At 33.7% G+C, this 17493-nt stretch overlaps 1 protein-coding gene across 6 annotated transcripts in view; it reads right to left on the bottom strand.

Moving 5' to 3' along the window:
* Positions 1–17493, bottom strand: part of LOC143230098 (protein grainyhead-like) — a 163384-nt gene that overhangs the window by 40488 nt on the left and 105403 nt on the right. For all 6 annotated transcript variants that reach the window (XR_013016234.1, XM_076463141.1, XM_076463142.1 and 3 more), the window contains 2 exons: positions 11103–11194; positions 8193–8263 (listed from right to left, as the gene is read on the bottom strand). Coding sequence is in view for 5 of the 6 variants with exons in the window: in XM_076463141.1 (XP_076319256.1) it covers positions 8193–8263; positions 11103–11194 (163 nt within the window). In the remaining variant the exon portion in view is untranslated. The remainder of the gene's footprint in view (positions 1–8192; positions 8264–11102; positions 11195–17493) is intronic.

The raw sequence follows: 17493 nt of genomic DNA, 5'->3' as shown, positions 1-17493 counted from the left end.
CGTAACAGTAACAGAATAACCCTATGATAATAATAACAGAATAACACTTCATCGTAACAGTAACAGAATAACCCTATGATAATAATAACAGAATAACACTTCATCGTAACAGTAACAGAATAACCCTATGATAATAATAACAGAATAACACTTCATCGTAACAGTAACAGAATAACCCTATGATAATAATAACAGAATAACACTTCATCGTAACAGTAACAGAATAACCCTATGATAATAATAACAGAATAACACTTCATCGTAACAGTAACAGAATAACCCTATGATAATAATAACAGAATAACACTTCATCGTAACAGTAACAGAATAACCCTATGATAATAATAACAGAATAACACTTCATCGTAACAGTAACAGAATAACCCTAATATAATAATAACAGAATAACACTTCATCGTAACAGTAACAGAATAACCCTATCATAATAATAACAGAATAACACTTCATCGTAACAGTAACAGAATAACCCTATGATAATAATAACACAATAACACTTCATCGTAACAGTAACAGAATAACCCTATGATAATAATAACAGAATAACACTTCATCGTAACAGTAACAGAATAACCCTATGATAATAATAACAGAATAACACTTCATCGTAATAGTAACAGAATAACCCTAATATAATAATAACAGAATAACACTTCATCGTAACAGTAACAGAATAACCCTAATATAATAATAACAGAGTAACACTTCATCGTAACAGTAACAGAATAACCCTATGATAATAATAACAGAATAACACTTCATCATAACAGTAACAGAATAACCCTAATATAATAATAACAGAATAACACTTCATCGTAATAGTAACAGAATAACCCTATGATAATAATAACAGAATAACACTTCATCGTAACAGTAACAGAATAACCCTAATATAATAATAACAGAGTAACACTTCATCGTAACAGTAACAGAATAACCCTATGATAATAATAACAGAATAACACTTCATCGTAACAGTAACAGAATAACCCTAATATAATAATAACAGAGTAACACTTCATCGTAACAGTAACAGAATAAACCCTATCATAATAATAACAGAATAACACTTCATCGTAATAGTAACAGAATAACCCTATGATAATAATAACAGAATAACACTTCATCGTAACAGTAACAGAATAACCCTAATATAATAATAACAGAGTAACACTTCATCGTAACAGTAACAGAATAAACCCTATCATAATAATAACAGAATAACACTTCATCGTAATAGTAACAGAATAACCCTATGATAATAATAACAGAATAACACTTCATCGTAACAGTAACAGAATAAACCCTATCATAATAATAACAGAATAACACTTCATCGTAACAGTAACAGAATAACCCTATGATAATAATAACAGAATAACACTTCATCGTAATAGTAACAGAATAACCCTAATATAATAATAACAGAGTAACACTTCATCGTAACAGTAACAGAATAACCCTATCATAATAATAACAGAATAACACTTCATCGTAACAGTAACAGAATAACCCTAATATAATAATAACAGAGTAACACTTCATCGTAACAGTAACAGAATAACCCTATGATAATAATAACAGAATAACACTTCATCATAACAGTAACAGAATAACCCTATGATAATAATAACAGAATAACACTTCATCGTAACAGTAACAGAATAACCCTATGATAATAATAACAGAATAACACTTCATCGTAACAGTAACAGAGTAAACCTATCATAATAATAACAGAATAACACTTCATCGTAATAGTAACAGAATAACCCTAATATAATAATAACAGAGTAACACTTCATCGTAACAGTAACAGAATAACCCTATCATAATAATAACAGAGTAACACTTCATCGTAACTACAGCAGGAGATAATACCTTGAAGGATCATGTATGTATATAAATCAGAAATACAAGTGTGATCACATAATGAATAACTACAACCATTTCAGTATTTACATGCGACAAAATAGTTCGATTTCAATAGCAACATTTAAAATAAGTTTGAATTTGATGAAGGTTTATACACAAACACGTGAGCTGGGAGTCACTTAAACAGTATATTATATATATGTTAGCGTTTTCGGTAGTTGTTCATGCATGGAAATCCTAAGTTTCAAGTTAATAGCATTTGCTCTGAGGCACACAAACTGTAGTCACATGCAACGTCTTTGCAAAAGTTGAGAGGCTATTTTGAAACAAGCCTGGTTACTTAGAATGTAACTGATGTTAAACGATGTTCTCTACAAGAGCCTTCAATCTGTCATGATTCATTTCTCTCGTGACTTTTGGTCTAACGAAACTGTTTTTGAATCGAACTATTCACTAATACCTTATACTCTGGTTGTAGCCTTTTTGTTTGATATTCATATTTCTGTATTCAACTCACATCAGTATGGGCGTAATTTGTATCTACACTCGCATGTTTATGTTCCATATTAAACATGCACACTAGCATTATTTTAAACTGACAGTTTTAATGGCCTTAAACAGTTAACCTTTTAAAAATACACAACATAATTAGATATCCCTGGACAACCTAAGAGCAATGCGTGTTTGTGGCTAGAATATACATAAGATTGACCTACTTATTTTGTTCGTAAGTCCAGCTAGTTAGCATGATTAAATAAGTGGTTAACACGGTCCAAAAGTCCTTCGATTGAGAAATGAGCTACAGAAGATGGAGAGAATAGACTTGTTTACTAACAATCAAAAAATCAGATGTTCCATGATATTTTTTAACTTGAGGGACCAACTGAAGACATTCCATAGTATCTTTCAACTTGGGGGATCAACTGAAGACATTCCATAGTATCTTTCAACTTGAGGGATCAACTGCAGACATTACATAGTATCTTTCAACTTGAGGGATCAACTGAAGACATTACATAGTATCTTTCAACTTGAGGGATCAACTGAAGACATTCCATAGTATCTTTCAACTTGAGGGATCAACTGAAGACATTCCATAGTATCTTTCAACTTGAGGGATCAACTGAAGACATTACATAGTATCTTTCAACTTGGGGGATCAACTGAAGACATTCCATAGTATCTTTCAACTTGAGGGATCAACTGAAGACATTCCATAGTATCTTTCAACTTGAGGGATCAACTGAAGACGTTCCATGGTATCCTTCAACTTGGGGGATCAACTGAAGACATTCCATAGTATCTTTCAACTTGAGGGATCAACTGAACACGTTCCATAGTATCTTTCAACTTGGGGGATCAACTGAAGACATTCCATAGTATCTTTCAACTTCAGGGATCAACTGAAGACGTTCCATGGTATCCTTCAACTTGGGGGATCGACTGAAGACATTCAATAGTATCTTTCAACTTGAGGGATCAACTGAACACGTTCCATAGTATCTTGCAACTTGGGGGATCAACTGAACACGTTCCATGGTATCCTTCAACTTGGGGGGGGTCAACTGAAGACATTCCATAGTATCTTTCACCTTGGGGAATCAACTGAAGACATTCCATAGTATCTTTCAACTTGAGGGATCAACTGAAGACATTCCATTGTATCTTTCAACTTTAGAAATCAAGTGAAGACGTTCCATGGTATCCTTCAACTTGGGAGATCAACTGAAGACGTTCCATGGTATCCTTCAACTTGGGGAATCAACTGAACACGTTCTATAGTATCTTTCAACTTGGGGATCAACTGAAGACGTTCCATGGTATCCTTCAAGTATCTTCCAAGTGAAAAATGCGTGTTCCTAAAAAAACTTATGCTAAAAGTTCTTTAGCATAAAATATTAATGGTAGTATATTTCTCTTCTCCCGAACACACCGTGTAGCTATTATTTGTCCAACAAGCTGAACTGGACACGATAACTTTGGCCTTCCTATCTTTAAGCACATGTACATGACAGAATGTCTTTCTTTAGTTAAGCATATTCAATTATTAAACAAAAGTTTCATATTAAACGTCCTGAAATGCTTTTCCAACAAATGTACTGAACATTACAATTGGTCGGGTTAAATATACATAGATCTCGAATAAAGGTTTTACATTAATTTTAAATTGTTTGTGAGAAAGAACAATCTCTTATGCACGTTTATTAAAAATAATAAATCTAAAATGTGGATAACAACTTGCCATGTGCTTAAATATGGCACTTAAAAACTACACATTACAGGGGGTTTACCAGCAGTAAACACCATATTTATCTTGTGTTTGTATACTAGAAACAACATACTACACATTACAGGGGGTTTACCAGTAGTAAACACCATATTTATCTTGTGTTTGTATACTAGAAACAACATACTACACATTACAGGGGGTTTACCAGTAGTAAACACCGTATTTATCTTGTGTTTGTATACTAGAAACAACATACTACACATTACAGGGGGTTTACCAGTAGTAAACACCATATTTATCTTGTGTTTGTATACTAGAAACAACATACTACACATTACAGGGGGTTTACCAGTAGTAAACACCGTATTTATCTTGTGTTTGTATACTAGAAACAACATACTACACATTACAGGGGGTTTACCAGTAGTAAACACCATATTTATCTTGTGTTTGTATACTAGAAACAACATACTACACATTACAGGGGGTTTACCAGTAGTAAACACCGTATTTATCTTGTGTTTGTATACTAGAAACAACATACTACACATTACAGGGGTTTACCAGTAGTAAACACCGTATTTATCTGTGTTTGTATACTAGAAACAACATACTACACATTACAGGGTTTACCAGTAGTAAACACCGTATTTATCTTGTGTTTGTATACTAGAAACAACATACTACACATTACAGGGGTTTACCAGTAGTAAACACCGTATTTATCTTGTGTTTGTATACTAGAAACAACACACTACACATTACATAAGTTTTACCAGTAGTAAACACCATATTTATCTTGTGTTTGTATACTAGAAACAACATACTACACATTACAGGGGGTTTACCAGTAGTAAACACCGTATTTATCTTGTGTTTGTATACTAGAAACAACACACTACACATTACATAAGTTTTACCAATAGTAAACACCATATTTATCTTGTGTTTGTATACTAGAAACAACATACTACACATTACAGGGGGTTTACCAGTAGTAAACACCGTATTTATCTTGTGTTTGTATACTAGAAACAACATACCACACATTACAGGGGTTTACCAGTAGTAAACACCGTATTTATCTTGTGTTTGTATACTAGAAACAACATACTACACATTACAGGGGGTTTACCAGTAGTAAACACCGTATTTATCTTGTTTTTGTATACTAGAAACAACATACTACACATTACAGGGGGTTTACCAGTAGTAAACACCGTATTTATCTTGTGTTTGTATACTAGAAACAACATACTACACATTACAGGGGTTTACCAGTAGTAAACACCGTATTTATCTTGTGTTTGTATACTAGAAACAACATACTACACATTACAGGGGTTTACCAATAGTAAACACCATATTTATCTTGTGTTTGTATACTAGAAACAACATACTACACATTACAGGGGTTTACCAGTAGTAAACACCGTATTTATCTTGTGTTTGTATACTAGAAACAACATACTACACATTACAGGGGTTTACCAGTAGTAAACACCGTATTTATCTTGTGTTTGTATACTAGAAACAACATACTACACATTACAGGGGGTTTACCAGTAGTAAACACCGTATTTATCTTGTGTTTGTATACTAGAAACAACATACTACACATTACAGGGGGTTTACCAGTAGTAAACACCATATTTATCTTGTGTTTGTATACTAGAAACAACATACTACACATTACAGGGGGTTTACCAGTAGTAAACACCGTATTTATCTTGTGTTTGTATACTAGAAACAACATACTACACATTACAGGGGGTTTACCAGTAGTAAACACCGTATTTATCTTGTGTTTGTATACTAAAACAACATACTACACATTACAGGGGGTTTACCAGTAGTAAATTCCATATTTATCTTGTGTTTGTATACTAGAAATAACATACCACACATTACAGGGGGTTTACCTGTAGTAAACACCGTATTTATCTTGCGTTTGTATACTAGAAACAACATACTACACATTACAGGGGGTTTACCAGTAGTAAACACCATATTTATCTTGTGTTTGTATACTAGAAATAACATACCACACATTACAGGGGGTTTACCAGTAGTAAACACCGTATTTATCTTGTGTTTGTATACTAGAAACAAACCTCATGTTAAAAGAGCGTAACACGCTATGTGTAGACTGAATAAAGTCCTTCGTTTTGATATAACTCCGTCACTGAGTATTCCTGTACATTATATGTGTTACTATAATTAATAAAGTTTTGAATTCTGTATAAACTCGTATCGTTTTCAAACACCTCCACGTACGTAGTTAATGTGACGTGGACCATAAAGATAATGAAGTAGACATTACCTAAACACTTCTTCCAGCAGAGGAAATAAAGCTGAAACCATAACAGACAGAAGTATTATGTAACTGATAGTCGATGTGAAGAATTGCTTAACATAATGTATGAAAACAACCCAACATTACCATTGTTTTATTGAGACATTTGATGAGCCTTCAGAGATATCAGTTTTCGTTCAAAGTTAGTTGAGATTTAATTAAACCTATAGCAGTCCTTAATATACACTAGGGTAAAGACACCCAGCCATTATTACTGTCCAGTTACTCTTGTTTCATTGAATAGTTGGATTTCACAGTCTCACTTATAACGCACCAATAGCCTCAAAGTGCATGCCTGTTGTAATACTTATTCCAGCAAAGGGAAGCGAACAATAAATTCTCGATTTTAAAGTTCAGCCATGCTAAACACTAAGCAATTCCAGGCCCCGAAGTTAACAGATTTAGTGCTATTATTACATTTTTAAGGCAATTTAAATTTTACGGTTTTCATGTGGATTAAAGTCATTTTGTCTTACCATGCTTTTGTCGCCCCAAGTCAGAATTTGTTTACGAAAATATATTGAATAATATTTAAACTCCAAACCAAGCATCACGTATCTCAACTCAAGTACAGCGTCTTCCAAATGTTTGTGAAGATCTTAAGCTACTCACAAAAAGTAATCTTTCTTAGACGTCATAAACTTGTTTTCTTATTGATCAAAACAATTACAAAAGTTTCCCCATTTTACGATAACATTAACCCCTTAAAGTGAAGTTTGCCCATCACATTCTGTAGAAAGCTTTGGCCAAAGGAAAGCACTATTCTGTTCAAAACAACTACATACCACCGAGTGGTTCATCCAAGATGGATGCCTCCAGAGATAGGCCTTTCTGTAACATCTGGAAATGACGTTATGAGTATGCTCCCTCAGTGACTGCGACCCCATCCAAATGGATGTAACCAGTTGAGGCAACCAGTAGTAACGTCATGTCATATTTCTGTGACTTGGTAGACCAACCTGATGTGACACCTATAACGTCATGTGGTGAAGGTCAACAAGTTTAATGATACCAACTAACATTTTCCTTTCCTTTTATTAGATCATTTAATATGTTTATTTCAAATGACCACACACTTGCTAAGGATTTCGCGGTACGGCGATACGCAAGCGACTTAGACAATTGGTCAGTCATATTGGATTGAACGTGGAGGCCACGGTTTGAAGGTTGAATTAAGTTTGGATTTGCCATTTGTTTAAAAATGGCCTAAGTGTACTACATTACAACTACTACTCGTGAGTAACTAATAGAAGTTGAACTAAACACTGAAAAGTTAAACTTGGTAAACGTGGTGGAGTAAGCTATTAGTTTTGATTTGGTTTGAATTTCGTGCTAGCTATCCCTAATCTAACAACGAAAGACAAGAGGGAAGACAGCTAGTCATTACCACTAACCGCTAGCTACTCTTTTACCAATGAATAATGGAACTGAATGTCACATTTTTAACGTGTAACTAGATAACAATCAATTATACATAAACGAAAACCGTCTACACGTCATTCAGAGAATAACAAACACAACAAAAACAGATAGAAAGAAATTTGGACATAAAAAGAAGAAGTTTAATACAGGTTGATCAAAATTCAGAAACTTTCCATTGACTGTTTCAGGTTTTTAGGTACTGCAGTAGACCCCTAGTTACAGTCAAACCCAAGGCACGAAGACTTATGTGTTTCAACGGTGTTAACTGAAACAGATTATTAGTATACTTACTCTCACAGTCGGGTTTCGGAGGGGCTTATTTGGATCTGGAATGTATTCCAACGTGATACCGTAGAATTGCCCTGGTTACGAGAATATACAAATATAATTATTAGAATAAACCCTGTACTGAGAATAATTGTATCAGCAGATATGTTTTATAAAAAAACTTAATTATTCAAAATAAATACGATGGGAGAGACAACACTTGCAAGCTCTCTTTGTTAACCTGAAGATGATCTAAGAAGGTCGAAACGTTGTTCTGTACTTTATTTTAATTATAGGTTTTAATACTAATACCAGCCGTTTTGAGAATACATTTTTACTCCAAGTGGGTAACTCGTCATCATGGAAGGGAGAGATATACTGATTTTGTAATTTTTGTTAAAACACTATATAGAACTTACGTTAAAGTCAACGATTTTTGCAAAGCAACATAGATTCATTTAAACATTTCTCTTAATATCCAGTTGTCTGAACTTCATTTTAAAGTCGTTCAAATTCATTGTCAATACAACTCTAAGAATGTATTGTTCATAGAATTTGTTTATTGTCGAGCAATAGTAAAAAAAAACACTACCCAATTCTAAAAATCCTAGGTTTAACTAGAGGGAATCCATACACCCATCAAATATTAAAACTAAGTGTAAGACACCCAAGAACTGTTACTAATATCAACACAAGCAGTAGTGTGTTATGCGACCAAAACAAACTGCATGACACACTATGTGTTATTAACAGAAGTGTTAGTTTAATTATTTTCTACCTTCACACTATGTGTTATTAATAGAAGTGTTAGTTTAATTATTTTCTACCTTCACACTATGTGTTATTAACAGAAGTGTTAGTTTAATTATTTTCTACCTTCACACTATGTGTTATTAACAGAAGTGTTAGTTTAATTATTTTCTACCTTCACACTATGTGTTATTAACAGAAGTGTTAGTTTAATTATTTTCTACCTTCACACTATGTGTTATTAACAAAAGTGTTAGTTTAATTATTTTCTACCTTCACACTATGTGTTATTAACAGAAGTGTTAGTTTAATTATTTTCTACCTTCTGTAGTTCAGACTGTGGTAATCTAAACTACGACATATGTTCACTTCACTCACCAAATATCAACTCAATCCTTTAAGATATACACAACATATAAAATATCCACTTTCACTTAAGTTCATACTTTTTTTTCTTCGCACCGAAAGTATGGTCAATTTATTTTGATAGAAAAACATTGTTAACTTTTATGATTTTTTTTTTCACATTTGGTGCACTGATAGATCTTTACAGAGTAAAATTAGGTGTTGTTTAAATATAAACCACCTATGTAAGGTTATTCAACAAATACCGCTCAGTTTTGACCAAACGTTTCTCGCACGTCAACGTAGAAGGTCAAGTAAGCTATCGGTCTGAACTTTCACCTGAAAGTAGACCGTTTTAGGTTTTGTTATTCTGATTAAAGACAGCTGACTTAAAGCAGCAAAACTAGAGGATAAAAGGACACTCAAGTGTGTAGGTATTGGTTGGGTTAAGCAAACTAAATTAGCTGTTTTTAATTTAAGTTTTCAAAAGAATTGTACGGATGGACGGTCATTATTGATCATTTAATGCCAACTTTTAAGCATAGATTTGCTAAATTTTATGAAATTCTACCAGTTAAAAAGCGTATAGCGTCACGTGATATTAACTCAAGCAGTTAGTATAAATAATAATGCCTGACACGGCAGTACCAAGTGCATGCAGGTGATGACAAGAAACTGTTAATGTAGATTCCATGACGTTACTATAAAGCATGTTATTAACACAGTTTTAGAGAGGGGAAAAAACACACCATATATTTTAAATAATCTGGTTGGCTCTATAAAGTATAGGCTTCTTAAGAATAATAGAGTCGTGAACTAATGTTGGTTACCCTGGAGTGTTACTTTCTTTCTTGTGGATTGTTAGTGAGTATTGATAAAAAGTCACGATATGTAGCCAGGAAGGTGTGAAAAAAAGGTGCAGTCAAAAAAGGATTGAGTGTATGATTAAAAATTGGTAACCAAACTGGTAGCTACAGTTATAGCATTAATATGAAGTTTGCAGTAAATATTCATTCAGGAAGCATGTTTTGTTTTACCCACCACCATACCAAGAGTCGAACATAAAATTCGTCTTGGCTACATGTTTTGTTTTACCCACCACCATACCAAGAGTCGAACATAAAATTCGTCTTCGTTACATGTTTTGTCTTACCCACCACCATACCAAGAGTTGAACATAAAATTCGTCTTGGCTACATGTTTTGTTTTACCCACCACCATACCAAGAGTTGAACATAAAATTCGTCTTGGCTACATGTTTTGTTTTACCCACCACCATACCAAGAGTCGAACATATAATTCGTCTTCGTTACATGTTTTGTCTTACCCACCACCATACCAAGAGTTGAACATAAAATTCGTCTTGGTTACATGTTTTGTTTTACCCACCACCATACCAAGAGTTGAACATAAAATTCGTCTTGGCTACATGTTTTGTTTTACCCACCACCATACCAAGAGTTGAACATAAAATTCGTCTTGGCTACATGTTTTGTTTTACCAATCACCATACCAAGAGTTGAACATAAAATTCGTCTTGGCTACATGTTTTGTTTTACCCACCACCATACCAAGAGATGGACATAAAATTTGTCTTGGATACTTAATATTATGTGAATATTTGCAGTAAAATTATTAACAATGTTAAGAATGTAGTTGTTAGTTTGGGCGCCATTTTTTATCGTAATTAATCTTACTTAATATTACCAGAATCCCTTCGTAAGTGGTATAGAAAGTACCTATTTAAATCACTCAGTTTGTGTAATATTTTTTAATATTGCACTGAATATGAGATTGTCTTTTATATCCTTTAGAAGCATAGTTTAAAGATTTACCAACCCTTATTAATATAGGTTATCCTGTCGTCTTCTCGTCTTACACTCGTGGAAATGGAAGTTTCTAGAAAACAACGGAAGCCTACGTCGGAATATCTAATTACAAAAAAAGAATTGTAAAAAATTACTTGATAAAGTCAGGTAAAACAGCTAAATATATAAATTAAAAATTTTGTAATGTGTATCTTACTATCTGTATAAACATAGAGTAGTGTCGACTGCAAACAGAAAACTGTTTCTCAACAGTGTTGAAAAACAAAATATTGATTTCGTCTACAACCATTAAAAACATTACAATATGTACTCGTTATGTAACTGTTAAAAATCGTTGAAGTTATAACGTTGTTATACTAATGGTACTCATTACTAAACACGTCATTAGATGCTTAAAAGATTCGCAGTTCGGGCCTGTAGGCGCGGGATTTTTCCATGTTTCAGTGTATCGATTATTGTCTATTATTAATTTTCAAGAAACCAACTGGGGTTTGGGCGAAGTAAAATCAAAACACGGGTCTGGCGCGTATCTCCTGTCAATATGTACTAAGTAGCTCTGAACATTCAGTCAGTGAGGTTACAACTAAAAGTCTGAAAGTGCAGTAGTAATTTTCACAACAGCTAAAGTTCGGCATCTAAACATGTAGTTTTTGGCTTGTACTGTCTATACATAAATAGCTCCAGGTGTTGTATGTCGTATTTTATACTGTTATAAGCTATATTTATATGTTTTAATTTAAAGTTAGGTAGAGGGCGGTAAGATCAAGTAAGTACATAAAACTAGTTCAAGAATACTTAGAATGTTTGTGAACGTTGGCAAGCTATACATTATTTAAAATGTCACAAAACAACGATACATTTTAGATATTTAAAAGACAATCAGTGGAACATTGAGCCAGTTTTCAGTTAATGAGTAAAGTATTCATGCCAATGTTATTTATCACATATATTTAGTTATTCAATCGATTAACCCTAAAATTATACAGGCAAGTTTACGTTATTCAATACAATTCGTGAGAAATTATGCAGTCCTGAGAACTGCTGTAATTGATTTACTATTTTATTTTAATGTTTACGTTTTTTTCAGTTCAATTCATGTAACATATATTGTTAAATATGTACTGCGCCTGTTCTCTAAAGTTGTAGAAGAGTCTCGAGTATAAGAATCAACATACATTTTGTTCCTTGATAGTATGTGTTATTTCTTAATTGCTTATGTTGTAAAAGTACAGAAAATGGTCAATATTCCCTTCAAACTTTGCTTTTGTAACCTGGATAATGAAATTTAGAAATCAACCTATTTTCTATGTAAAAACGGGCAAATTTGCACATTTTCATTTACATAAGGTCTGAATAAAACAACATATGAATCAAGATTTACATGTATTTATACTAAAGTTATATAAAATGTTTAGAAGCGAGTAGTTTTTCGAGATTTCCGGCTGTAATGTAAATCACTTTCACATATCGGCCCCCAAATATATTCTCCCATCATGTTTTCGTTATACGCTCCCAGGTCACAAAAGTAAAGTTTGAAGAGAAAAATAGGTATTTTCCATTTACTTTAGGCATAAGCAATTGGAAAATAACACTTTCTACCCAGGAAGAAGAAAAAGTAAAAATTTCGTTACATGGTGCAATATATGGTTTACGAAAGCACTGATGTATCTTTTGTTATTGTTATCAAGTGAATTTTCTAGAATTTCGCCTAACGAATATAAAAGAAAGTCATCGCAACAAGCGAAATGACAGTTATAGAATATTGTTTGGTTTCCTACAGTTACTATACTCTAAGCCTCGGAACCTATAATTGTGACATATACTTTTTTTTTTTTTTTTCGGAAAACTACAGATATTTGACCAGGAACGTTTATAGATTTCAAACATTACAAACTTCAGAGAATTAACTTAAGACATTAGTATTATACGTGAAGAACAGAGCTAGCTTGCATTCTCTTCAAGTAAAATGTATCTGTGTATCAACATAAAAGTAATTTATGCCTCGTGAACAGTCGACAAAGTATTCAGTTCCAGACTGAACAGAGGACTCAATATTATTTGTAAGTTTGTAAAACTTTTGTTGGTTGGTTGGTTTGGGTTTTATTGGACAAAGCAGCTAAGCTATCTGCGCCAAAACTTTTGTATAACAATTAGAATTAATTCGCTCTCTGCGCACCGCCAATAAAAGATTTAGTTTCAGAACAGATAGAAAACTCAACTGTTTGTAAGTTTGTAAAACTCTTGTATATAAGCCATTATTTGTAACAATCGACATATCAATTGCATTATTATTTGTATATTAAAATATATTTGCCTTAATAAAGAAAATTGTGGGTATTAATCTTGATGGCAAATAACACAAATTTGATATGTATCGATTTCTAAATTCAAAGTTCCGGCTATTTGAAATGGTAATACTTAACACAATAAATCGGAAATTCGTCCAAGATCAATTGTATAAGCAACACCGAGCTTTCAGTGCAGATGTAGAACAAGGTAGCGTCATTCTACGTTTTAATTTACTATGTCTTGAGGTTATGACCTACTTCTGTAATTATCCCATGGCTTAAATTACATGATATAATTTTGACCACGTGTTGACATGTTATTTTTGTGCTTCTGTTTTATAGATATTACAAGCTAACAGGGAAACAACTAAAAATACTTACTATCTAGAATATTAAATGTAATTATTAACAAAAGCAGAAAACAATAACTCAAGTTACCTAGAAAAACTTATTTGTAGGCCTAACCCTGGCTGATACAGGAATGTGTGTCTTGACGGAGGATGTTCCATTTGTATTTTTACAAAATACTAATTATTTTACATACATTTTAACCTCTTGTTCACAATAAGCTACGTTGCTTTGCAAGGTTTTTGTTACTTTAATAATTCCTAAATACCGTTTGTTTTAAACCATACACAATGTCAACAGTAAAAACAAAAGGAAATTAATATTTCTCACTATTCTTAATATAGGTCGCTGAGATCTACCATTAGCGATAAAAACATACGGTATCTCATAACGTTAAAAACCAGATTTCTATAATAGACCATTGGGTAGCTTTAGACTTATCAACAAACAAACAAACCGTATTAATTAAAAACCGTAACAAAACAAAAGAATATAAAAAGGTGATAGTCTGGTAGTACACATTAAATACCCTGTTGTGAAGGTGACAGTCTGGTAGTACACATTAAATACCCTGTTGTGAAGGTGATAGTCTGGTAGTTCACATTAAATACACTGTTGTGAAGGTGATAGTCTGGTAGTTCACATTAAATACCCTGTTGTAAAAGTTATAGTCTTATAGTTCACATTAAATACCCTGTTGTGAAGGTGATAGTCTAGTAGTTCACATTAAATATCCTGTTGTAAAAGTTATAGTCTTATAGTTCACATTAAATATCCTGTTGTAAAAGTTATAGTCTTATGGTTCACATTAAATACCCTGTTGTGAAGGTGACAGTCTGGTAGTTCACATTAAATACCCTGTTGTGAAGGTGATAGTCTGGTAGTTCACATTAAATACCCTGTTGTGAAGGTGATAGTCTAGTAGTTCACATTAAATACCCTGTTGTGAAGGTGATAGTCTAGTAGTTCACATTAAATATCCTGTTGTAAAAGTTATAGTCTAGTAGTTCACATTAAATATCCTGTTGTAAAAGTTATAGTCTTATAGTTCACATTAAATACCCTGTTGTGAAGGTGACAGTCTGGTAGTTCACATTAAATACCCTGTTGTGAAGGTGATAGTCTGGTAGTTCACATTAAATACCCTGTTGTGAAGGTGATAGTCTAGTAGTTCACATTAAATACCCTGTTGTGAAGGTGATAATCTAGTAGTTCACATTAAATATCCTGTTGTGAAGGTGATAGTCTGGTAGTTCACATTAAATACCCTGTTGTGAAGGTGATAGTCTGGTAGTTCACATTAAATACCCTGTTGTGAAGGTGATAGTCTGGCAGTTCACATTAAATACCCTGTTGTGAAGGTGATAGTCTGATAGTTCACATTAAATACCCTGTTGTGAAGGTGATAGTCTGGTAGTTCACATTAAATACCCTGTTGTGAAGGTGATAGTCTGGTAGTTCACATTAAATACCCTGTTGTGAAGGTGATAGTCTGATATTTCACATTAAATACCTTGTTGTGGTGATTGAAAGATTACCCGAGTTAAAAACATTATAGGATAAACAAACAAATTATGTATGTGCCTGTGAACCTACTGGTGTGTGGAACAGATCAATAAACAAACAAATACTGTATGTGCCTGTGAACATATCGGTGCGTGGAACAGATCAATTAACAAACAAATAATGTATGTGCCTGTGAACATACTGGTGCACGGAGCAGATCAATAAACAAACAAGTAATGTATGTGCCTGTGAACATACTGGTATGTGGAGCAGATCAATAAACAAACAAGTAATGTATGTGCCTGTAAACGTACTGGTGCATGGAGCAGATCAATAAACAAACAAATAATGTATGTGCCTGTGAACATACTGGTGTGTCGGTGGAGCAGATCTATAAACAAACAAATACTGTATGTGCCTGTGAACATACCGGTGTGTGGAGCAGATCAATTAACAAACAAATAATGTATGTGCCTGTGAATATACTGGTGTATGGAGCAGATCAATAAACAAACAAATAATGTATGCGCCTGTGAACATACTGGTGTGTCGGTGGAGCAGATCTATAAACAAACAAATACTGTATGTGCCTGTGAACATACCGGTGTGTGGAGCAGATCAATTAACAAACAAATAATGTATGTGCCTGTGAATATACTGGTGTATGGAGCAGATCAATAAACAAACAAATAATGTATGTGCCTGTGAACATACCGGTGTGTGAAGCAGATCAATAAACAAACAAATAATGTATGTGCCTGTGAACATACTGGTGTGTGGAACAGGCCAATAAATAAACAAATAAAGAACGTGCCTGTGATCGTACTGGTGTGTGGAACAGATCAATAAACAAAGTATGTGAACAAATTGTTGTGTGAAGCAGAACAATAAACAAAGTACGTGCCTGTAAATATACTGGTGTGTGGAACAGATCAATAAACAAACAAAGTATGTGAACAAACTGTTGTGTGAAGCAGAACAATAAACAAAGTACGTGCCTGTGATCGTACTGGTGTGTGGAACAGATCAATAAACAAACAAAGTATGTTTACAAATTGTTGTGTGAAGCAGAACAATAAACAAGGTACGTGCCTGTGTTCGTACTGGTGTGTGGAACAGATCAATAAACAAACAAAGTATGTGAACAAACTGTTGTGTGAAGCAGAACAATAAACAAGGTACGTGCCTGTGATCGTACTGGTGTGTGGAACAGATCAATAAACAAACTATGTGAACAAACTGTTGTGTGAAGCAGAACAATAAAAAAAGTATGTGCCTGTAAATATACTGTTGTGTGAAGCAGAACAATAAAAAAAGTATGTGCCTGTAAATATACTGATGTGTGGAGCAGACCTAGCCAGAATATACTAAACAGAAACACTTCCTTTCTTCTCTAGATACAGAGAGAACATCAACTGATGTGTGGAGCAGACCTGGACACAATATACTAAACAGAAACACTTCCTTTCTTCTCTAGATACAGAGAGAACATCAACTGATGTGTGGAGTAGACCTGGTCACAATATACTAAACAGAAACACTTCCTTTCTTCTCTAGATACAGAGAGAACATCAACTGATGTGTGGAGCAGACCTGGTCACAATATACTAAACAGAAACACTTCCTTTCTTCTCTAGATACAGAGAGAACATCAACTGATGTGTGGAGTAGACCTGGTCACAATATACTAAACAGAAACACTTCCTTTCTTCTCTAGATACAGAGAGAACATCAACTGATGTGTGGAGTAGACCTGGTCACAATATACTAAACAGAAACACTTCCTTTCTTCTCTAGATACAGAGAGAACATCAGCTGATGTGTGGAGCAGACCTGGTCACAATATACTAAACAGAAACACTTCCTTTCTTCTCTAGATACAGAGAGAACATCAACTGATGTGTGGAGCAGACCTGGTCACAATATACTAAACAGAAACACTTCCTTTCTTCTCTAGATACAGAGAGAACATCAGCTGGTGTGTGGAGCAGACCTGGTCACAATATACTAAACAGAAACACTTCCTTTCTTCTCTAGATTCAGAGAGAACATCAACTGGTGTGTGGAGCAGACCTGGTCACAATATACTAAACAGAAACACTTCCTTTCTTCTCTAGATACAGAGAGAACATCAACTGATGTGTGGAGTAGACCTGGACACAATATACTAAACAGAAACACTTCCTTTCTTCTCTAGATACAGAGAGAACATCAACTGGTGTGTGGAGCAGACCTGGTCACAATATACTAAACAGAAAC

This window comes from Tachypleus tridentatus, chromosome 10 (assembly GCF_004210375.1).
Source record: "Tachypleus tridentatus isolate NWPU-2018 chromosome 10, ASM421037v1, whole genome shotgun sequence".
NCBI classification, from domain to species: domain Eukaryota; kingdom Metazoa; phylum Arthropoda; class Merostomata; order Xiphosura; family Limulidae; genus Tachypleus; species Tachypleus tridentatus.
The sequence above is the reverse complement of the archived record's forward strand: the minus strand, read 5'-3'. Positions and strand labels throughout refer to the sequence as shown.